This window comes from Diabrotica undecimpunctata, chromosome 3 (genome assembly GCF_040954645.1).
Source record: "Diabrotica undecimpunctata isolate CICGRU chromosome 3, icDiaUnde3, whole genome shotgun sequence".
NCBI lineage: Eukaryota > Metazoa > Arthropoda > Insecta > Coleoptera > Chrysomelidae > Diabrotica > Diabrotica undecimpunctata.
In genome coordinates, this window is record NC_092805.1 from 99,168,709 (window position 1) to 99,193,058 (window position 24,350).

At 32.7% G+C, this 24,350-nt stretch overlaps 1 protein-coding gene across 9 annotated transcripts in view; it reads right to left on the minus strand.

Moving 5' to 3' along the window:
- The window catches only part of dnc (phosphodiesterase dunce), a 760,818-nt gene that overhangs the window by 229,579 nt on the left and 506,889 nt on the right, over positions 1 to 24,350 (minus strand). For all 9 annotated transcript variants that reach the window (XM_072526397.1, XM_072526398.1, XM_072526399.1 and 6 more), the window contains one exon: positions 23,292 to 23,393. In XM_072526397.1, the coding sequence (XP_072382498.1) occupies positions 23,292 to 23,393 (102 nt within the window). The remainder of the gene's footprint in view (positions 1 to 23,291; positions 23,394 to 24,350) is intronic.

Here is a 24,350-nt window from a genome sequence, read left to right on the forward strand (position 1 = left end):
TGCAGCAGCTGCACGTTGTTGCTATGGAAGAATTAGGGGAAGAGGAGAGAAAACAAATATAAGGCATCCGAAATTGAGAATTGAGAATAGGGCTAATTTTCTTTATGTGAGATATACGAAGGACATAATGGATGCAGTAGTAAGGTATATAATAACTGATAAAATTAAACGTGTATCAAGAAGTATGGAAAATAAGAAAGCACCTGGCCCTGGCGATTTACTTATAGAGTTACTAAAAAATTCAATACAAGGGGTAATAGAAAGCCTATGTGATACTTTCAATGACTATTTAAATGGAGAAAAATTCCATTAAAATGGAAAATAGCGTATATAACTTCGATATATAAAAAGGGTGACACGAAAATATGCGAAAATTTTAGAGGATTAAGTGTAACGATAAAAGAATTTTAAGAAATCGACTAGAAGAAGAAATTACTGATGTAGAAGAGCAGAGTTAATTTAGAGCTGGCTAGTCTTGTACAGAACTTATTCTGTCTGAGACAGCTAATCGAGAAAACTAAAGATGATAATGTACCCCTGAATAAGTTGTGGCTTGCCATGAAACATCAAAATATAAAACTACCTTATGTAAACACTAATAAATAATTCTAAAAAGGCTTCTTTAGCTATGTAAGGACACGAAAAAGTTGTACATAAATGTTTTCTATTAACAAAGGTTTAAGACAGGTTTGCTGCAGGTTACTATTTCAAAATCTACATCAATGCTGCACTGAAAGGGAGTTTGAATTCTTCTTTTTCTTACGCCACTCCTATCGGAGATTGGAAATCATCAAGGCTATCCTGACCTTGTTCAAAGCTGACCTAAAGAGTTCATTAGTGGTACAGCCAAACCACTTTCTCAAATTACGCAACCATGACATTCTTCTACGGCCTGGATTCCGTTTTTTTTTCCTTGCATTATATTTTGAAGTAATGCGTATTTATGTCCTCTCATCAGGTGACCCAAATATTGGAGTTTTCTTCGTTTGATCGTTGACAAAATTTCTGGATCTTTTCCTATCCTTCGCATTACTTCAAAGTTTGTAACTCTTTCAACCCAACTTATTTTCAGCATTCGACGGTAGCACCACATCTACTTTCAATATTTTTTATTATGTTCTGTTGAGAGTCCAGGCCTTTACACCGTATAATAGCGTGTTAAATACGTAGCCCCTTAGCATTCTTAATCGGAGAGGGATGCTTATATCTCTGTTACATACAGAAGAATTTCCACATCTTTATGAAAGTGGCCCTGGCAATTTCGATACTTCTTTTTATTTCATTGTTTTGGTCTCCAGTTTCGTTTATTGAAGTACCCAAGTATTTGTAACTTGATACTTTTTCAATTTGAATGTTTATATTTACCGTTTATACTAATATGTACTGGTTGTGTCATGTTCTTACTGAAGACCATATACTTGGTTTTTTTGATATTAATTCTTATGCCATAATTGTTACAGGCAATATTTATATTTGTAAGTAATCGTTGTAATTCTTCAACTGTTCTTGCGACTAGTACAGTGTCGTCTGCGTATCCAATATTATTTCCCACCTCCCCATTGATTACGATTCCTTCGTTTGCTTGCAAAAGGGTTTCCTGGCAAATGCTTTCACTATAAACATTAAATAGCAGCGGTGACAAAATGCATCCCTGTTGTACTCCTCTACGTATTTCTATTTCTTGTGATATCTCATTTTCTATTTTGATGTTAGCTTTCTGATTCCAATATAGATTGAGAATTATACGCAGATCTTTATTATATATGTCCTTTCTTTCAAGAATGTCCCTTAGCTTATCATGGCGTACTCTGTCAAACGCTTGTTCAAAATCGATAAAACATGCATGTACTTCCTGGTTAACGTCTAGGCATCTTTATGTAAGAACATTCAAACCGAAGAGAGCTTCTCGAGTACCTAATCCCTTTCTGAACCCCATCTATGTATCACTAATATCTGAATCCAACTTTTGATAAACTCGGTTGTGGATGACTTTTAGAAATATCTTTAGTAGATGGCTCATTAAAGATATTGTTCGATGTTCTGAACATTCTTTTGCATTGGATTTCTTTGGTAGTGTAACGAATGTAGACAACAGCCACTCTTGAGGTATAATACCAGTTTGTATATTGTGTTAAATAAGTGCAATATTACACCTATTGAGTCATCATTCAAGAGCTTTAGTAATTCAGTAGGAACCTCATCGGGTCCATTTGCCTTTCCAGTTTTGGAATTTCTAAGTGCCGCTTCTACTTCACATTTTAGGATTTCAGGTCCCGTTTCACCATTTATCTGAACAATGTTATTTCTGTTGTCCTCAAAAAATTCTCTTATGTATTCACTCCATCTATTAATTTTTTCTGTTAAATATATAATAGCCTTTCCGTCTTTGTTCTTAAGCAAACTAAGTTGATGTCTTCTTTGAGTTCCTGTAATTTCTTTTACTTTTTTATGTACATTGAATGTGTCATATTTTTTTCATAGTTTTCCATTTCTACACATTGTTCTTCAATCCATAATTCTTTGGCCTTCTTTATTCTTTGCTTTATGTTCTTATCTCCCTCTCTGTGTTTTTGTGCATTATTCTTCATTTTACGTCTTTCATCCATGAGGTCTATTATGTCTGGTGTCATCCATACCTTGTGTTTCTTTGCAGATCTGGTTAGGTGTTTCTTTCCCGTAGTTCTTATTGTAGTGTTTATATACTTAAGTTCTTCATCTATGTTGTCTGTTCTGCGGATTTGACTTTCTGCTATTCTGAAGCTGGTGTTTGTTTCTTCTTGCACTGTTTGTCGTAGGTGTTCACTTTTTAGTTGGCTTAAGTCTAACGCTGGGATGATGGTTTTTCTTATTTTCTTTGGTCTAGCTTCTATCACAGATACTACTGGATTATAATCCGAACCGATATCAGCTCCAGGATAAGTTTTAGTAGATTTCACGGCATTACGGTATCTTTTTGTCACCATTATGTAATCTATTTGGTTTCTGATTACTTTTTCTTGAGTGTGTTGAGGTGACGTCCACGTATACAGTCGCCTTGGGGGTAATTTAAAGAATGTATGTTATTATTAAATCTTCACTTTGACAAAACTGAACTAAACGGTCACCTCTTTCATTTCTGTTACCTAAGCCATATTCACCGACATTTTCTCCAACTTTATCCTGACCTACCTTGGCGTTCAGATCGCAAATTACTATGTTAATGTGTTGTCTCTTTGTTGTTCTGATCACCTCGTTTAAAGTATTATAGAATTGTTCTATTTCCTCTGTTTGAATCCTGTTCCTGAGTTTGAATTGGGACCAGGCAAATTTACACTATTTTATTTGCGGCGGCATCGTTGTTATTCCTGAAGATGAGGACGATGTAAACTACATCATAAGGAAATTACTCGAAGAATATGGGATCAGAAAATTAATACTAAGACAACTAAGTATCCCACAATAGGAAAACATGACACAAAGATTATAAAAACCTTGTTTTCAAAACTCCCACAAAATTTATTACAATATCTTATCACTAAAGCTGTTTCGACATAGTGCCTTTTTCAAGTGATCTATTTTTGGTATGTGTTTACACTTTATAGTTTTTAACTAGTTGCAGTAGAACAAGTGGCGAAGAAACTACGGAAAGCTTGAAACAGAAGTGGAAGATCAAGCGAATAGAGCAAACAGAGCCGGTTGCCTAAAAGAAACAATATGGAGAAACAAAAACATCAGAAAAGAAATGAAAGGCAGAACTTAGAAAACAGTCATCAGGCCAATAATGACATAGGAGGCAGAAACGAGATATGAAACAGAGAGGACAAAACCAATGAGAGAAACAGCAAAGATGAAAACCCATAGAAAAATCGATGGAAAGACACTATGGGACAGAGATAGAAGTACAGATATACGACGAAATGGAGATGCCATGTGGAAAACATCAACGCCTGGGTAAGAAATAGAAGAGTAGAATGGAACGATCATATAAGCCGAATGACAACAAATAGAGTAGTAAAGACTACAGGAACGGTTCCCAATACAACAACAAATTACTGGAAGCACGCTGAAAAGCAGACAGAGTCATGTCTATACAGAAGGAAGGAGACATGGTCATAATACCATTGTAAACACGGAACAAGCAAAGCCTTGTAGTTAAAACATAAGTTTAAAACTAAAATTACAGATGAATAAATGATGTTTTCTTAGTCTTATATGGTATAGAGGCATAGACGCTAAACAAATAAATATAAACTAGAATAAACTAGAAGAATTTAAGATTTGACGCATCAAAAAATTTTACGAATCTTCAGAAAGGATAAAATAACTAACCAAAAAGTACTTTAACGGATAAACAAACGAAAAGAGATTTATTTGATAATTAAAACAAGAAAACTACAGTATCTGGGATACTGGGAATAAAAATTTGGATCTAATCGAGCATTTTGTAGACAAAAAATCGATGAGAAACCTACGAGAATAATAGTTTATTTAAAGATTTATTTATCTGTTCCGAATAGCAGGCTTGAGCGATAAAATTGTCTTACTATGTAAGGTCATTTTTTTGTGTAGATAGATAAAGGGATATGGCTCGTATTGTTATATTTTATCTCTAGGCAATGATTTATAAAATAAATATTTTGATAATTTTATTTATACAGCACCTTTTGGTTTAAAAATTTAAATATTAAATAAATAAATATTTCAACTTTTTTCTTATTTTTTTTTATTTACATGTATTTTTTAAGAATTTAAAAAATAGTAGGAGTTATTGCAGAATTACTCATCATGTTATCCGAATCATCACGAAATGTCCAACTTTTTAATGGTCTTTATCTATTCCAAGTTAAGTTTACATTCCTTCTAATTTTTCGATTTGGTACTTCATTTGTTACTCGTAATGTTCATAGTTTTTCTCCATTTAATTCATAACTTTTCATAGGTGTCTCCTCCATTTCCTTCTATTTGGTTTTTGAATCTAGTAATCACTAGATCACTTTAAATCTAGTGAAGTATCGATCACTAGATCTACTTTTTGTTGCAACTTTTAACTCTATGTATGAAAGCTTATATTACGACATTATATGCTTCTAATCATGCAGATTTTCCTTTTAATAATCTCAGAGTATCCGATTGCTTTTCCATAATAATATTAAATGAGAAGCATTATAACCTTTTATAATCCCATCTGCATTCAAAAGAACTTTGACAGTTTATTATATATCCCAACCTTAGGCGGTGGTCTTCAATAAACGCCGCACGCCTGTATAGCGTATGGTGTAAAACGCGAAGTATGCCGTAAGGCTATACGTAGCGTATAAACAGATGGTGCGTCTCAATTCCGTATTTATGTTTTTAATGTTTTTAATGTCCGGGAAAGGATAAATTCAAATACCTGGGGTTTATAATCACGAAAAAGGCAACAACAGAGGAAGAAATTACACAAAGATTAGGACAAACAAGAACAGCAATCCGACAACTTAACTCAGTATCGTGGGATAGACACCTAAATATGAAGACAAAAACGCAGATTTATAAAACATTAGTGCGAAGTATTATGACATATGGGGCCGAAAATTGGATCATAAACAAGAAAAACAGCAGTAAGATAATAGCAACAGAGATGGAATGCCTGCGAAGATGCTGCAGAGTAACAAGAATGGATAGGAGAAGTAATGACGAAATAAAGCAAAGAACATCAATAGAAACAGACATACTAACATATATAGAACAAAAAAGACTAAAGTGGTATGGACATGTAAGAAGAGCTAGCGACAGCAGATGGATAAAAAGAATAACCGAATGGAGCCCCATAGGAAGGAGGAAAAGAGGACGACCCCGAAAATCCTGGAGGAACGAAGTAGACGACGCCATGAGTAAGAGAGGACTAAACGATGGAGAATGGAACAACAGAGAGAGATGGAAACGGTTGAGCGAGGGAAGGCAGTGAATACTGTAGAATCCCTAAATATATATATGTTTTTAATACATACCTTAAAAGAAAAATTCGATTTCTAGATGACTTTTCCGTACAAAACGTATAAATATACTGTTATATTATAAATTGCATATTGTTTTCACATAATCCTGATAGACATCAAGAAAAATGTAGTAAAATGTAGTGAAAAATCTTGTATATAACGTTTACGACCGTAATGTCTCTTTAATTGATGCAAATTATTTGATCCTACTTATTTTAGATGCTAATTTGTAAAAATATGAGAAATTATACCATGATAAACATCATTAAAATCATGCCTGAGTTTAATATATCTAGATTGTTTACTACAGACGGCAATATTGGCGCATTTTTTTAGGTATATTTGTGCTAGTGAAAATACTTAGACAACGGTAGTTATATTGAGTTTTTGTTATTAAGATTTATATTTTGACAGATCATAATTTATGATGTTTACATAAAGCAAACACATTATGTTGTGTAGAAAAATACTGTATAAATTTGCATAACAATCTTCAAGGAAACACGTGAACTTCTGAATTTTAGATTCGCAATTGTTTTGAAATGATTTGGTATTCAAAAAGGTATCACACAAATACTAAAGAAATTGAAATTTCTAATGCAAACAAAGTAACGTATATTATGGTGTGTATATGTTGATATATTTTATAGGAGTTTATGCCATATTGCGAAGTGAGATTTCTATCACTTCGCTTATTTTACACAGTTTGCGAAATGAGAAAACGTCTACTTTTTATTTTGAAATATACATAATGACAAAAATTAAAAAAACGTGGTACAGTAGACTATACTCCAACAACTGCCAACTGTTGGAAAATCATACAATTCCACCAGCGTGGTTATTTCTTTATTTGTTTAGAAGTGAATTATTTTATTAAAAATTAATTCTATCATTACGTCTCTCTTACTGCTTTTCTGTGACTTTCGTAATTGCCCGATCTTGCCTTACTATTACGGGAATATAGGAACGTGACTTCCTACGATTAAAGCTTTTACCAAATGAATTTCTTAAATCCACTCATTTCATTGAAAAATGATTCATGGTATCTACAAACTGGTCTTCTTCTTCTTTAAGTTCCATCTTCTATCGAAGGTTGGAAATCATCATGGCTATGCGGACTCTGTTGACTGCCGCTCTAAAAAGTTCTGCACTACTGCATTCAAACCATTCCCTTAAGTTCTTAAGCCAGGATATTCTTCGTCTTCCCACATTTCGCTTTCCTCGGATTTTGCCTTGCATAATAAGTTGTAAGAATGCGTATTTTTGCCCTCTCATCACATGTCCTAAGTACTCAAGTTTTCGTCTTTTTATAGATAATATTATTTCCGCCTTATTTCCTATCCTTCTAGTTACTTCCACGTTTGACATTATTCGAATCCATGATATTCTTCTGTAACACCAAAATTCAAAGGCGGCCAACTTATTCAGATGGACTTGTTTTAGTGTAAACGCTTCCAAGCGTGGGTAGAGAACACGTAACATCAAAGCATTTTCAGGCGTAGTTCTAACCTTATATCGCGACAACAAAGAAACTTTTTAAGTTTAATGAATGATGCACGTCCTATTTCAATGCGTGTCCTAATTTCTTTGGTTTAGTCTACATCTGATGTTATCCATGTTCTTAAGTATTTATAGTTATTAACACTCTCAATTGCAGTATCTACAATAGTTAGTTGGATATTTGCATGTGCAGATTTAGTCATGATCATGCATTTAGTTTTTTTTTAAATTTATCTTCAGTCCGTACTCATGACAGCGTTCATTAAGGCGTTGCATTACGTTCTGTAAATCATTGTTGTTATCCGTCATTATTACTGTATCGTCTGCAAAACGTAAGTTATTCAAAACTTCTCCATTGATAGATATACCTTCTATTGAGTCTGAGAGCGCTTTTTGAAATACCGCTTCACTGTAGACATTGAAAAGTAGTGAGGACAGCACGCAACCCTGGCAGACTCCTCTCTGTATTTTGATATTTTGGGTGTACTGGTTGTCAACTCTTACCTTGGCAGTTTGATTCCAATATAAATTAGATATAATTTTCATATCACGACTGTCAATATTTTTGCTTTTTAATATATCTACAAGCTTTTTATGTTGAACCTTTCAAATGTTGAATCAAATGCCTTTTCAAAGTATACAAAACATAAGTACATGTCCTGATTCATGTCCATGCATCTCTGAGCCAGCACATTCAAGCCGAACAAAGCATCTCTTGTACTCATACCATTTCTAAAGCCAAATTGTGTGTCACTAATTTCATATTCAAGAGTTTAAACAATTCTGCTGTGAATTACTTTCAAAAATGTTTTACAAACGGTATCAACAAGTAAATATATGCCGCGACGGCGAGGATCGTATTCTATATAAAATAATAAAAAAATAATTTTCCTGCAGGTAACAGTTAAAAAGTTATTATAATTATTTATAAGCAAGAAAATGATATGTTTTTGAAAAATGATTTTGCAATCTTTAACATCATTTTTAATTTTTTGTTAATTTGGTAGAATGAAACTACTTCTTTCATAACCTACCATTAGAATTACTGTAACTTCATAATTTTCTGACTTATATTGCGGCAACAAAATTGTATTTGGATTAAACACATAAAATAACTTTTAAACAATTTAACCGATTCCTTTGAAATTTTTACTATATTTTGTGCACTACAAGACCTAACATTCCGTGGAATATGAAGGTTTTAAGTCAGTTTTTCAAGAGTTATTAATATTTATAAAAACTGAAATTTCTGACTTATTTTGCTTTCTAAGCAACAAAGAAGTATAAAAAATATTTAAAAAACGCCATTTTGAAGGTTTTTATATGACTTATAAGTTTATTACTCTTAAATTTGTTTCAAATGCTTCACTTTTTATGACTTTAATTTGTTAAATATTATTTTTGTTAAAAATCGACTGCAGGAAACTTATAGGTTTTTATTATAGAGGTCAATACTACTTAAAACAACTGTCGTCTGCCTGGCCGGTTCAGTATCACAAACAGGATACTTTTTTGTTTATTTCCCTGGCCCAATATAGAAATAACGCGCTATAAGAAGTATTCAATTCAGTCGGCACTTCCAAGAGCCACGCGTCGTTTTGTCTTTTATTTATAATTGACTACGTCACGTATCCCTAGGGGCATGTGAGTAATTTTTCAACTGTGCTGTAGTAAAATTAGTCAAACCGTCGCATCTTGCGGTAGCGATAAAAATGGTATTTGTTCGTCGTTTTAAGTGTAACAAATAGCTATCGATAGCAAATTTTTAATTCTCACTACCGATGTCGGTAATATGCCCCCGGAGACACGTGCCGCACATAACCAAAAATTTATTGTTACTATGCGTCAAAGACCCCGGGAGGCATGTGTTATTGTCATTCATTTCAACTTGTTGGTGCTTGTCGCTGTATATATTCAGTTTCAGTTTATTGTAGTTCATTGAAGTGTGAGCAGTACTTGTTAAAATGTCGAAAAGGGCAAGATATATGGTTGATATAGTGAAACCAAAGGTGATAGAAATTGCAAATGAGCAAACAATCAGTGATCATAAAAAATAATGAACTCGATATGGAGAATGAGCAGACAGCAACTCAATCTTCATCTGATGCCAACAGTATCGAAGATCCCTTTGACAGTGACGATTATTTGCTAGATCAAAGTTATTTTTCTAAATCTTCTTCATCTTTCGATTAAAATTCTTCTACTGATAGTGATGACGAAATTATTACTACACCATATGAGCAAGTTCCATCAGATAATAATAAACAGAGTGCTGAGAATAGTGATAGTGATGAATGGTGTGATTTAGAAGAAGATTTAGATGGTGACGATTTTGTAGTAAGAAAGAATACATTAGTTGGTATTGTATCACATGCGGTACAGAAACCAATAGACGTTTTTAGTCATTTCGTAACTGATGAAATATTGGATATTATTATTAATGAAACCAACATTTATGCTGTTCAACAATTAAGTATGCGCCACTCAAGAAAATCCAGGTTAAATTTATGGACAGCCATAAACAAAACTGAAATAAGAGCCTTCATAGGGGTAATAACTGTAATCGGTCTCACTCAGGTATCACATTTAAATTTATATTGCTCTAAAGATGATATATTTTATAATAAATTTATCGCAAAAGTTTTAACTCGAGACCGCTTTTTGCTTTTATTGAAACTTCTTCATTTTGAAAATAATGAGACATCTTATACCACTAATAGATTATGCAAAATAGAAAATTTCGTTACGAAGTTGATTTAAAATTTTCAAAGAATAATAGAGCCTGGCAACATTCTCGTTATAGATGAATCTATGGTACCTTTCAGAGAGAGACTCCATTTTCGTCAGTAAATCCCCAACAAGACTCATAAATATGGAGTGAAACTATACAAAACTCTGTTCTCCTGAAGGCTATACTTTCAATGTAAGTATTTACACAGGAAAAAATAAACAATAACCAGTTATTGTAGCACACTCTGAAGCAGTTGTTCTAAAATTACTTCAGTGTATCACAGATAAAGCTGGCAAAATATTATTTGCTGGTAACTTTTATTCAGCAATACCTCTCGTTAAACGATTGTTAGCAGAATATATGATGTACTGTGGGACTTTAAGAGGAAACAGAAAAGGAATACCACCTATTTTTAACCAGTCCAAGAAGATTAGAAAAAAGAAAGATAGACTAAGAATTATTAAGTGGATGGATAAAAGACCTGTGTTAATAATTTCAAGTGTTCCAGCCCATACTAAACAGTTGATTCCAACAGGAAAACAGAGTAGGCATAAAGAGGATATTGTGAACCCGAAATGTATAATTGATTTCAACTCTGCAAAGAAAGGCGTAGACTATTCTGACCAGATGTCATCTTTCCATGCAGTGCTAGGTACCGGTAAGAAAAAAATAAGTTATAATTTTAATATCTCTTTCTTAATAATTTTTTTTTAGGAAAGTAGAATTTGAGATGATACTCGAAACAGTTATTGTTAATAGTTTAATTATATTCAATATGTGCTCTGAAACAAAAGTGGGCATTACAGAATTTAGACGTCAGTTAGCTTATAATTTAATACAATCACCTGAAGAAAAACCACTTCCAAAAAAAGGATGCATACTTTTACCAAACCTGAAGGACCTGGAAGGAAACGACGAAAGTCATGTAGAGGCTGTCGTCAAGCATTAAAATCTTTTAAGTTACCGTGAAGTGGATAAAAAAGTTCGTAGGATTATAACTTTTTGTTCCGATTGCCCTGGTCAACCTGGATACTGTTTACCTTGTTTTGATAAGGCACATAATTAATAAGAAGAAGCAGAAATTACCAATAAATTTTACAATGCGTTTGTTCTGTTTATTTTATTACAGAGTATTTTGTTTTTATTAAAACCTTTAATTTTATCCATTTACCTCCCAGAGAAAATTTGTTTAGCTGTCCGGTGTGCTACACCGGATGTTGGCGGCATGTCCTGTTTGAAAGGAAAGTAGATTAATACTTCTATAATAGTTTTCTGTATGTAATATATGCAAAAGTTTTACTTCTGTGTACTAGAGGGCATGTGTACACACATGCCATAGGGGGCATGTGACGCAAGAACTAGTATATTAAGTACTTAACCGCCGCAGTCAAGGTGTTAATGCGGAATTCTGCTTGTAATATTTTGTGGTCGGAACCACAGTTTGCAGTTGGTTTTGTCTGCACATTGCTTAATGAGCTCTTTTATGATTTAATGAAAAGAATATGATCTATTTGGTTTTTGTATCGTGCTGCAGGTGAATTCCATGTTGATAATCTTCGTGGATGATGCTTAAAAATTTGATGCATTATACTAAGATCCGTATCGATGGTGAACTAAAGGAGTCGTTCACCTCTGTCATTTTACTCGCCAAACAAGACTCACCTATCGTTTCTTTCAAATGGTCATATATTTGGGTTTTTCTAATTTTGAATTCCAATCTCCCATTAATATCACTGGTTCTTTCTTAGGAATGCTAAAGATTTCTACTATATATTATCTTGCATGCTTCGGATGTTGGAATAAATATCTGTATAGTGCATGTTGGCTGGTTAAGCATTTTTGGTTATTTTAGTTATGCGATAATTTACTGGAAGATATTCATATATTTTGCCCTTAATATTATTGAATTAATATTATTATCATGATTTATTAGTTCCTGAGAGGCAAAATCTTTAGTAAGTGACCTACCAATGACCTTGGCATTCCTAGTGAGTCTCAGATATCGCACAAATATCTACCTTCTCCTTAATCAGTTCATTTTCTGATATGTAGTTTACCTGTCTCTAGCAGCCCCCTAATGTTCTACGTTGCGATGCGGTGTTTTCTACGTAATGCTAAGTTTGATCCTCCAGTATCACATTTCGCATATATCTCCTGATCGTCCACGATCATCTGCAATCAATTTTGTTAAACGCCTATATAATTCATAACTGCTATAATTTAATATTTCAGATATAATTTTTTCAGGGCCAGTTGTTTTTCTGTTTATTACCGGATTTGATGTTAGAGGAATGCTTGGTGTGTCTTTGATTTAATAGGTTTTTATATATCGATCTTTTCTTAATCTTGAAGCCGTTTTGTAATTTGTTTGTCAAATGTTCTTAAGTAAATATTCACATTTATGCTTATTATTGTCTGTATGTTTTTAGTAAATATTCACATTTATGTTTATTACTGTCTGTATGTATATTTTACACTTGTTATTGATTTTATTTTATTTTTTTTCTTCATGTACCATGTCCTTTCAGAACGTTGGTTACCATCATAGCTATCTTAATTTTATTCACAGCCACCCTAAATAGCATGCTTGTGTCAATGTCATACCAATCTTGCAAGTTGTTTTACCATGAAGTCTTTCTTCGTCCTTGACTGCGTTTGTCTGATATTTTCTCTTCCATAATATTTTGTAACAACCTCTATTTTGGACCTTCTTTATTACTGATATCAATATACTTCCCTATTTGATCATATATTTTTGTAAAGTATTTTTTCCTTTTATACTTAAGTTAAAAAAATCAAGTTTATGTTTAAAATTATGTGATGTTATTTTTCAATAAAAAATTATAAAAATTTATAATTATCTTAAACTTCTGAAATTACGTCGCATATTCTGAATAAAAAAAAACAGACACGCCAACTTTTATGATAATCTTATACATTATTCAAGAAAGCATTTTCCAAACGCCTTAAGCGATTTATGTATTAATTTATGAAGTTTGCAGACCTTATTTTAAAAAAAAAACTGAAACAAATTGAAACATAATGGGAATGAGTAAAACAAGCAAAGTTAAAAGCAATTTTCAGCTTTAATTAACGTCATATCTAACCTTAAATTTTGATTGAGGTTATAGTACAATGGCATAAAAATATTTATCAAAGATTTCGGTATTATTTTAAACGCTGGAATGAGTATTAGATAAAGCTTTTGATTTAGACAATAGTTTTCATTTTATTTAAATTCAAAAATCGGAAATACACTGCTCAACAATTGATACGAATCATAATAATTTTTAGGATAAGCATTATTAATTATTAATATTGCAAATAGTTTAAAAGGGAAAATTTCTGCTATTGGTCCAGGGAAAATCCTCACTGGATCAGAGAAGGCAATACTCAATACCCTGAGAAGGTTAACGTGTGGGCAGGAATTATTGAAGATCAGATCATAGGTCCCTTTTTTATAGATGGCAATTTGAATGGCGACAATTATTTAGCATTGCTCCAAAATAATGTAGTGCCAACGTTGGCCAACTTTTATCCTGATTCAGAAAACCCACAAGTTCCAGCGAATTTCATATGGTTTCAACAATATGGAGCACCACCCCACTACCAAATCCATGTCCGGCAGTACCTCAACCAAATATTTAAAATCGATGGATAGGGAGGCGAGGATCGATGGAATGGCCACCACGGACCCCCGATTTGACACAATTAGACTTTTTCTTATGGGGATATGTGAAAAGCATTGTCTACAAAACTAAACCCACTGACTTAGCTGACTTACGAAGACGAATAACGCTTGCGATTAGATCGATCACATCTGAGATGTTGAGTAACGTTAGAAGAAATTTCTATTTACGATTAGGGTGTTGCCAAGACGATCGTGGGAAGCATTTTGAACATCTCCTACATTGACATTATTGTTTAGATTTGTATTATTTTCTAAATGTGAATTTTTGCATTTTACTTAATATTTCCGAAACAGTCAAAGATAGGTAAGGATATTGTATTCAAAAAATGTCTAAAGTGACCTAAGGAATCTAAAAATTAATTAATATACAGGGTGTTCTATTTAAAATAAGCAAGTTAGTTTTGGCCACTGTTAACTGCCACACCCCGTATAAAAAGTTTTTATGGAAAAAATCCGCAACTATAAATACTAATCGATGTGTTCGACCGTTTTTTCAAATACTCCCTTATTTATTTATTAGTTAATTTATTCCATTTGGCTGACACACAGTGTATGAAAAGAATACGGATAGTAAAACAACAACTAACAAGCTATACCTAATATTGATAAGAAATTGTTGTTCTTGTTTTAATGGCGCTACAACCCTCGGTGGGTCTTGGCCTACTTAACAACGTTCTTTCATTCTGTTCTATCAGGTACTTTCCTTCGCCACTGTCTGATGTTTATGATTTTAAGATCTTCTTTAACATCGTCTACACACTTTTACGGCTCCTTCCTCTTGTACTATTTGCTTGGAGTTTTCATCTCTGGATTACTTGTACGTCTTTATTACAGCTTTCTTTCTAAGTGGCCAAGCTAGTTTAGTCTTTCTAACTTTACAAATACAACGATATCTGCACTCTGCATTAATTCATCCAGCTAATAGATTGTTTTTATTCTCCAGGAACCATCGCTGGTCAAAATATTTTTCTTAATATTTTGCGGTCAAATATTCTCAATTGATTTTCATCAGTGATCCAGAAGGGTCCACGTTTTATATCCGTGTGTGACCACTGGTCTAATTACTGTTTTGTAGATTGTAAGCTTAGACTTACGATTCAGTAACTTACTTTTTGTTAACTCTTTGTATGCATAAAAGCACTTATTACCGATAAGAATCCGTGCTGGCATTTCTTGACTGAAGTTGTTGCTGTCATTTATTATTGAGCCTCGGTAGGGAAAGATGATGGCATATTCGTAGGTATGGTTGTCAACCTTCAGATTCTCAGGTCGATTCGATTTGGTACATTCCATATATTTTGTTTTCCTTTCATTTATATTTATACCAAATGCAGTGGCTTCCCGTTTCAAATCCATAGCTTTTCCGGTTAGTACCCTTCTATTGCGGCTCTATATAGGTATCTTCAGTCGTTTAAATTTTTGTGATTAAAAGTTAAAAGTTGTTACGTGGCATACGAATATTTAGAGAAATCTTCATATAAATATAATTTCTAAATTGTGTGAATTTTTTTGCCATTAATTATGCTACTTCGAATTTAAATTTATGTTTTTACCATAAATTTACCTCTGATTTAGCAATAAACTTGATATTTAAATATTTTAATTGTTCTGTTAACAGTGAACTTGGAAACCGTCTGAACGCATTCTCCGGTGACACTGCAACCTTTAGGCTTATTCGTATTCTTTTACAACACTTAATTTAATTGGTCTGCAGTCTCTATAGTATATTGCTTGTTTTCTACCATGCAGTGCCTCGACGTCACATAAAAAATATATCTAACTGTCTCAGTCTCTTTGTTGCATAATCTGCAGCTGATATCTTCGTTGAATAGTCCCACCTTATTCAGATGTCCTTTTACTGGCGCATGTCCAGTTTGTAAGCCTGTTATGCTTTTGGTGTGTTTTCTGTTCATTCTGCGCAGTTCTGAAGCTCCCTTTCACAGATCTAAGTTATGGAACTCTTTTCATGAATTTGTATGGGAATTTGTTCCCAGTATTATTTGTGTTTTTCCTGAATCTCTTTCCGAGCCTTTTATTCGGTTTCCTATTTTGCTTTTTGTCACACCCCGAATCGGTTCTGGACTGAAGTATTTTGTTGCTGATCCTCTTGACAAGTTCATTGGATCTAACACATAAACAAGTTTTAAGTACTTCGCGACATTCCGACACCAATTTGGATGTAATCTTTGGATTGGCTAGAGGTTTCAATGCTGTCTGATTGTGGCAATCAAATTTTGTATGTCTTCTATGGTCATTCCATGCCGCTATTGTGATTATCTTCACCTAAACAGGTATCTTGATTTTATATCTGGGGACCATAAGGTCTGTTTTAATATCCCATATGTGATTCTCAGTTGAAAGGCCCCATCTAACCGAATCTGATATGTCAGGGAGGAAGGTCCAATAGAGTTTCTATTGCTATAGTTAAATTGCTTCTCATGACCCCTATTATTTTGAGGCAAGCAAGTGTTTAAATCTTGTTTACCTTCAGCATTGTATTTCTTTATTGCACCTTTCGCTACTATACCAGAAATGCATATGTGATTCTAAGTTTAACTACCACGTTGTATATACAATACATCACGTCTGGTTTAAGTCCCTATCACCGCTCTTCTGATTATTTGTGCTAGGCGTTGCTGCCAGGTAAATCTCGAATATATTGCAATTCCGGGATATTATACCTATCCCTCCACCTTTGGAGTAATCACAATAAGACTTAATGGTCCTGTTCTATCTGATTTCCTTATTCTTAACGATTAGTATTTTGGAATTTTAAGAACTTGTGGAGAGAACCTAACTCTCTTGGCCATATTGATACTCCATTCAGGGACTGTTGTATTTTAGGTCTGAGTGTTATGTTAAATTTGCCTTGTACTAGTATAAAAAAGTCATCAACCTAGTCCAACACTTAAAGGTCTTTTCTGTTAAGTATCCCAATCAACCCAAACATAACCAGATGCCACAGCAGAGATGATAATACTCCTCCCTAAGGGCATTACCTATACTTCGTCTATTTCTTTAAGACGAATTGCTTTCATGATTATTTCAAATGGTGTACTGCTGATCGCTCTCTTCACATCGGTAAAGGCCCCAAACATAACCTCCTTTTTTCTAGAATGTACTCTACCCTCTGTACTAGATAAAAAGTGCTGATTTTGTTGATAATCCTCATCTGTGTATCGGTATTTCAGCCAGTATTTCATCCCTAATATGTTTGTCGATCATTTTTTCATCTTCAGTATGAAAGACATTCGACTTATTGGTCCAAGGGACTTTGCTAACAACTGTCCGGTTTTGCCATGGTTTGGTATGAATGCTACCCTTGTTGACATCTACGCTTTTGGAACAAACCCCAATCCTATGCTCGCCTGAAGTAAACAGTACCTGTAGGGTTCAAGAGCTATTCAAAATTTTAAAAAACCAAACAATACTAAAGGCCAAGATCAAGCCGTAGAAGGGAATATATGCGATAATATTTTCAGTTTTTAGACTATTTATGTCTGTTCGTGGACAGTTCTTCAACGAATCAATAAGCTTTAACTTATCATTAAAAAGATCATCCCTCGCCCATTTCTATTCGTACCACACCACACTGCTTGACTCGATTTTGCAAGAGAATCCGAAAAATCACATTATCTTGCAATTTAACTGACATAGATTGAACTAATGTATCGCTTTCTGATGAGTTCACATATAGTTTAAGGTCATCAGATAGTTACAAATGAGTCTAAGAAGATAAAGAAGCTTTACTCAATGAAATATTACGGAAAGAATAAACTAGCAAAAATACAAATTAAACACATTATTTTCTTGTGTTAGTTAAATTAAAACTGTTTAATTTGTATTTTGATAATCATTTCCTGATAGATATTGCATTTTTAATGTCACACAGCATATATTATTATATAAAATATATTAATAAAATAGTTTATAAAAAAATACAAACTACAATAGTGCAATGACCAAGTGCCAATATACATAACGATTACGTTGGAAAAGAGTGAAAGTAGAACTGATAGGAATTTATCAAAATTGGTGACTGACGATTTCTCTTTAAAATTAATAGTATGCAGTCTACCCTCATGTTTAATTAAAACTAATAACGGTTTTTATTTTAATTATTTATATTCTCGAGGTATTAATTCAACAAATAAAGTTACTTTCTAACTAACTACAAAAAATTGTTATAACATGCAAAAGTAAATTTCTACCACTTATCCTGTATAGACTAAAGGTTAATACCCTCTATTAATTAAAACGTCTGTCTGGACAAAACATTTTTTAAATTATTTGTTTATCTTGAATACATTTCTAATATGCACTGCTATAAGTAATTAAAGTACTATAATCAATAAAAAATTGTATTATATATATATATATATATATATATATATATATATATATATATATATATATATATATATATATATATATATATATCTTCTTCTTCTTCTTTTTATATAGACATGACTCTATCTGCTTTTCAATGTGCCTCCAGTAAGTTGTCTTTCCATCGTTTTCGTGGTCTTCCTACTGATCGGCTTCCTATTGGGGAACCGTCTCTTGCCGTCTTTACTATTCTATTTGTTGTCATTCGGCTTATATGATCGTACTCTTCTTACCCAGTTCTTGATGTTCTCCACCTTGCATCTACGTCGTATATCTGTACTTTTAGCTCTGTCCCATAGTGTCTTACCATCAATTTTTCTAGTGTTTTCATCTCTGCTATTTCTAACATCATTTTTGTCCTCTCTGTGTCAAGTCTTGTTTCTGCCACGTATGTCATTATTGGTCTGATGACTGTTTTGTAAATTCTGCCTTTCGTTTCTTTCCCGATGTTTTTATTTCTCCATATTGTTTCATTTAGGCAGCATGCGGCTCTGTTTGCTCTGTTCACTTGATCTTCCACTTCGGTTTCAAGCTTTCCGTAGCTAGATAATGTGATGCCTAGATATTTAAACTCTATCACTTGTTTTATTATCTGACCTTCCAGCTCCAATTTACATCTTAGTAAATTTGCTGTTGTAACCATGCATTTTGTCTTTTTTGGTGAAATTAACATGTTAAATTTTCTGGCGGTTATATTAAAGTGGTGCAGCATACGTTGTAAATTATCTTTACTTTGAGAGAGTAGTATTGCGTCGTCTGCATAGCAGATTATTTTAAGTTGTTTTTCTTCCATTTCGTATCCTTTTTTAGTTCTTACTTTTTTTATTATTTCGTCCATAATCAGGTTGAATAATAGAGGACTCAGGGAATCTCCCTGTCTTATCCCATTGGCAGCTTCAATAGGGTCGGTTAGTTCTTCTTCTTCTTTTACTTTTATTGTGTTGTTTTGGTAGATATTTTCTATCTTTTTGATTATTCCTAGAGGTATCTCTCTTGCATACAGTAAGTGGATCATCATCATCATCATTGGCTCCACAGCCCATGGTGGGTCTTGGCCTGCTCAAGGATAAGTCTCCATTCTCTCCTATTCTTCGTCTTGTCTTTCCAGTTTCGTACTCCCAACATTATCAAGTCTTTCTCCACCTGATCCTTAAATCGTGATCTGGTCTGCCTCTCCTTCTCACTCCATCTATTTTTTGGTTATAAATATGTTTTGGCGGCTCCATCTCATTCATTCTCTCTATACCACCGCAGCCGGTTAATTTTGATGAAACTAATAATATCAGGTTTGTAAGTGGTGGTAACGTCTTTTAATTCGACCCGGTCAAATGCCTTTGTAAGGTCCACGAAACCATATGCTGGTTTGTTTTATTCTAATGATTTCTCTTGCACTTGCCTTATTATAAATATAGCGTCGGGGCATGATCTTCCTGACCTAAAACCTTGTTCTTCTTCTACTAGTGTTATAATTTATTTGTTATCACTTTGGTTGTTAATTTTAGTGTTGTGTTTAATAAATTATTTCCTCTGTAATTTTCCGGCTCCGATTTTTCTCCCTTTTTGAAGAGAGGTATTAGGATGCTTGATCTCCATTCTTGAGGAATTCTGTTTTGTTCTATTATTTTTTGGATTAGTTTTAATAGTTGTTTGGTCAGATCTGATCTTCCGTACTTTAGGAGTTCTGTCCTCTCCTGGTGATTTTCTATTTTTTAATTTCCTTAATCCTTCTTTTACCCGTTCCTCCTCAATATTTATTTCTTCGTTTGTCGTTACCTCTGGTGTTGGCGGTTCATCATCGTCAGCTTTAGCAAATAGTGGTCGAAAGTAGTCTACCCATGTTTCCTTCTGAATGTGTTTCAATTTTATTAGTTCGTTCATCTCTTTTATTTGTCCTCTGACCATTCTCCATATTTCTTTTTGTGTTCCGTTGAAATCGTGTTCCATCTGTTTTGAGAAACTCTGCCAGTGTTCCTTTTTTATTTGTCTAACCAAAGTATTCGTTTTATTTCTGATTTGTTTATAGTGGTTGTATGCCTGTTGTGTTTGTTGTGTTCTTTATTGTAAAAAGGCTTTCTTCTTTTCTTCACATTTTGTCTTCACTTCCTCTCTAAACCATGCTGTTTTCTTTTTTGATATGTTGGTGTTCGTTACTTTCCTCTCCCCAACTTTCTTAACCAACTTAAATATTTAGGTTAAGATTATATAGATAGCTTGTAATAAAAGTGGGGTTATTAAAACAAATTACCTCTATAATGTCAAATTAGATTTTTAATGTATTTTGGTTTGTGAAAATTTGCTTTTGGATGGCAATCATTTTTTATAGAAACGGAAGAGTTATCAAGTTCCTTAAAATAAGCGAAATCATGATATTCTAAGAATAGAAAAGGGAGAAATTCTAACAAATAAAACACAAATAACTCAGAGATGGAGATCATGTTACGAAATTCTCATGGCTGATCATAAAATAACAACCACCAAAATTACAGCAGATGGCATTGATTTATGGCCAACAATTAGAATACCAGAAGTGGAAGCAGCACTCACAAAGCTAAAAGAGCGTAAATCATTAGGTATGGATGAGGGAACAGCAGAATAGATCTTGGCAGGTGGATCGAGTAAAGTGTTATTACAAGAAGAATATTAGACAGAAACTGCCAAAGCATATGGCAATAATGTAAGTGGCCGAATAACTGGACTCTCAGTCCACAAAAAGAAGCCCAAAGAAATATGCGGCAATTAAAGCACCATTGCCTTATATCACAAGCTAGCAAAGGCATGCTGCAGATTATCTTAGAAAGGTGTGCAATAGTGGATCCATATACTCTAGTTGTAAACTGTATAAAGAAATAATATCAAATTAATCATTGGAAGCTATTGAAGAGAGCCAAACTTGAAGAACAGTATATTCAGTAAATAGGTTGGGAAGACAAAGGTATAATATGATGTTAGATATAGAAGGTTGACTTTTCTAAAAAGTGCTAAAACGTCTAACTAAGAAAAACGAGTACGGAAGTCCTCTATAACAGCCAAGCGTCAAGGCAGTTTGATTGTTTTTTAACTTAAAATATTAAGTGTCATGATTTTTAAAGCACGTTCTGCTTTACTTTGATTTTCGAGGGGGTGCTTATAATTCAAAGGGGGTGCTGGAAGGGGATAATATTTTCATACTGTAAATTGTCAATTTAAGAATAAAAATCGACCTATTTCAGGTTTTTTTCAGATAGTACATAATAACGCCAAAAATGAATTTATTCCATACATATGGACCGCATGGTATATATATATATATATATATATATATATATATATATATATATATATATATATATATATATATATATATATATGATGTAAAAATATATATTCCACGAGTCGTTCAATGTAATAAATGTTAGATATGGTCATATAAGTAACCAATGTAATACTATATAATAATAGATCAGGATACTCGGAAGTACATAAAAAATTGTTGAAATGCCAAGGTCATCAAATGCAGTAGAATTTGGACAGTTTACAAACATACCAACATATAGATGCCAGTCTAAAAGAACACAAAATATAAATCAAGAAATGATGGATTTTATGTTACACATTACTAAAAATATTTAACAAAAATACTTTTAATTCTCAAAATTTTAAAATCAAAATTTGTTAGAATCACTTAAAATAGATGTACACCAATACTAATATAGATCTATAAGCATAGAAAAATTTCTGTTGGAGAAAAATATTTCTTTAGCTGTTTTGCGCGAAACTTAAAAAGGAATATAATTTTTCTATAGAATATACATTCTATTAGGAATATAATAAAGGGTGATTCATTTAGAGGTACTTTTTTGGTGGGGATTTGATATTTTTATTTTTTTCATTGTTTTTTCTTGTTGAAAACAGTACCTCTAAATGAATCATCCTTTATAAGGATGGATTTGCGGGCCCCGCCATAATACTAAAAATATCATATGCTGTTAGCAAAACTAAACCTTATTTTAGGATAATTAATTAGATAATGTGTGTGTCTACTAAAGCAATATTAGAAAAAATTCTCAAATTATTATATATTCTATATTTACTAAAACAAATTTAAAAATAGCTGCGAGGGAATGGAAAGTCTAGAAAAATCTTTTATTACAGCATATTATAGTACCAAATTAGTAATTCTTAATACTGGAGAAGAAACTCTGATTTCTATCCCACACCAAATTTATAAACCAGCAGTAGATTTAACACTATGCTCTAATGGAATTGCTATACTTTTTAATTGGAGAGTTGAGAAAGTATATTTAGGGTCTAACCTATTTAAATTAATATATTTAATAACATAAATGTAGATAAAATTTTGATGAAAATACACAAAAATATATCCTCAATATAGCAGATTGGTTGTTGTTTTCTAATACACTAGAATTAAATTCATGAAATAAATGTGATTTTCTAAAAATTAAATTTCTAGCTATCGGGGAAAGCAAAATAATGAATACGTCGCCTTCCGACTTTTTGTAGGTCAGAAATTTATAGATTACTAACCCATTGTATATCAATGACCTCTACTTAGTTGCAGCTTATCTATAGGTCTCGGAAATTCATTATAAATACAATTTATACTATAAATTTACTTTTATAAAACACTTTTATACTTTTATAAAGTTGACGTGTTTTTCGGAAAATATAATTTGTCTTAAACATTCTAAAAAATCAGTTATAATAATTTCTAACCGAAATAATCACTTAAATGGCTAGTTTTTATTACACATACATCTGTCTAAACGTAAAATTCTCAAAAGTAAATATTTATTTATAAATATATGTTTGTAGAATTTTCTCTTTACTACGTTAAACATGAACTTGTAGTTCTACAAACTTGCTAATATTTGCATACCATGACTAATAATCTGTTTACACGACGACGCTTCAAATATCCTTCCCAAAAGGTTAAAAATCGTCAAACAAAACTGGCAGAGCAACAATTCTCCTTCATAATATCACAAAACAAATACATGGTTCAAAAAACTAAATGTCTACTCACTTGTTAAGGGGCACATTGGTGAGACACTGGAAATTGTTGCGTACGCTCCGTAAACTGGCAAGAATTTGTGCAAACGGTGTGACGATAAGGTCTTCTCCATGGCTGAAAAAATAAAAAAGGCATTTGTTAAAAATCTTTTTTATAAATGAGTACGATTATACTAACCTAAAAACTACTACCTAACCCTATCATTCTAGGATGCTTTAATCATGCTCTAACAAATAAACGGACGGTAAAATGATAGTTTTTGGGAACTATGAGATTTTTGGTTTTTTGGGATATTATTGGGAACATAGAACATATTTATCGTGGTCACGAAGATACCAAATATTTACACAAAATTTCGTAAAAATACACTTTTTTTTTTAATTAGTCGAGAGCAACTACCAATATTTTCTGACGATTTACATATACATGATATCTGTGCAATACGGAATCGCAAGATCGTAAACAAGTTGTTGGAAATATATAAGAATCCGCCTTAACCTTATATTATACGATTGATATTTTGAAGTTTTTAAGGAGTACTGATTGCATTCAGTAAATCGTATATGATCTTTATTTTCACTTTAATCATTTCAAAATATTATAAGAAATGATAATTTCGCAATGTGGAGACTTCAAAAGATACGCTAAATTTTTTATTAAATAACTTTTGAAAAAAAATGGAAAATTCATTTTTTTTCCTATTCTTTGCTATATCCTCCTGAGACCTGATGTCCAATTAAAAGAACATTTACCTATTATAAATTTCTTTGGCAAGAACTAAATTTACAGCGCCTAGTCCTTCGGTCCATCGTAGTGTACATACTAGTGAACCTGACAACCGCGCGCTGTATTACTGAGAACACATTTTAACTTAGTCAACCTGTTAATCGCAGGTGACAAACATGTCGGGCAGTTGTAGAAAAACAATTGATGGTAAGTGATGATGAAGATGTAGTTGTCTTAGCAAACCATTTTGAGATTGTTTTTTATCTAAAACAGGGATGTCCATTTTTATAGACGTCAGGTCCTTAGGCATATATAAAATATTATGTATTATTATGTATGAAACGT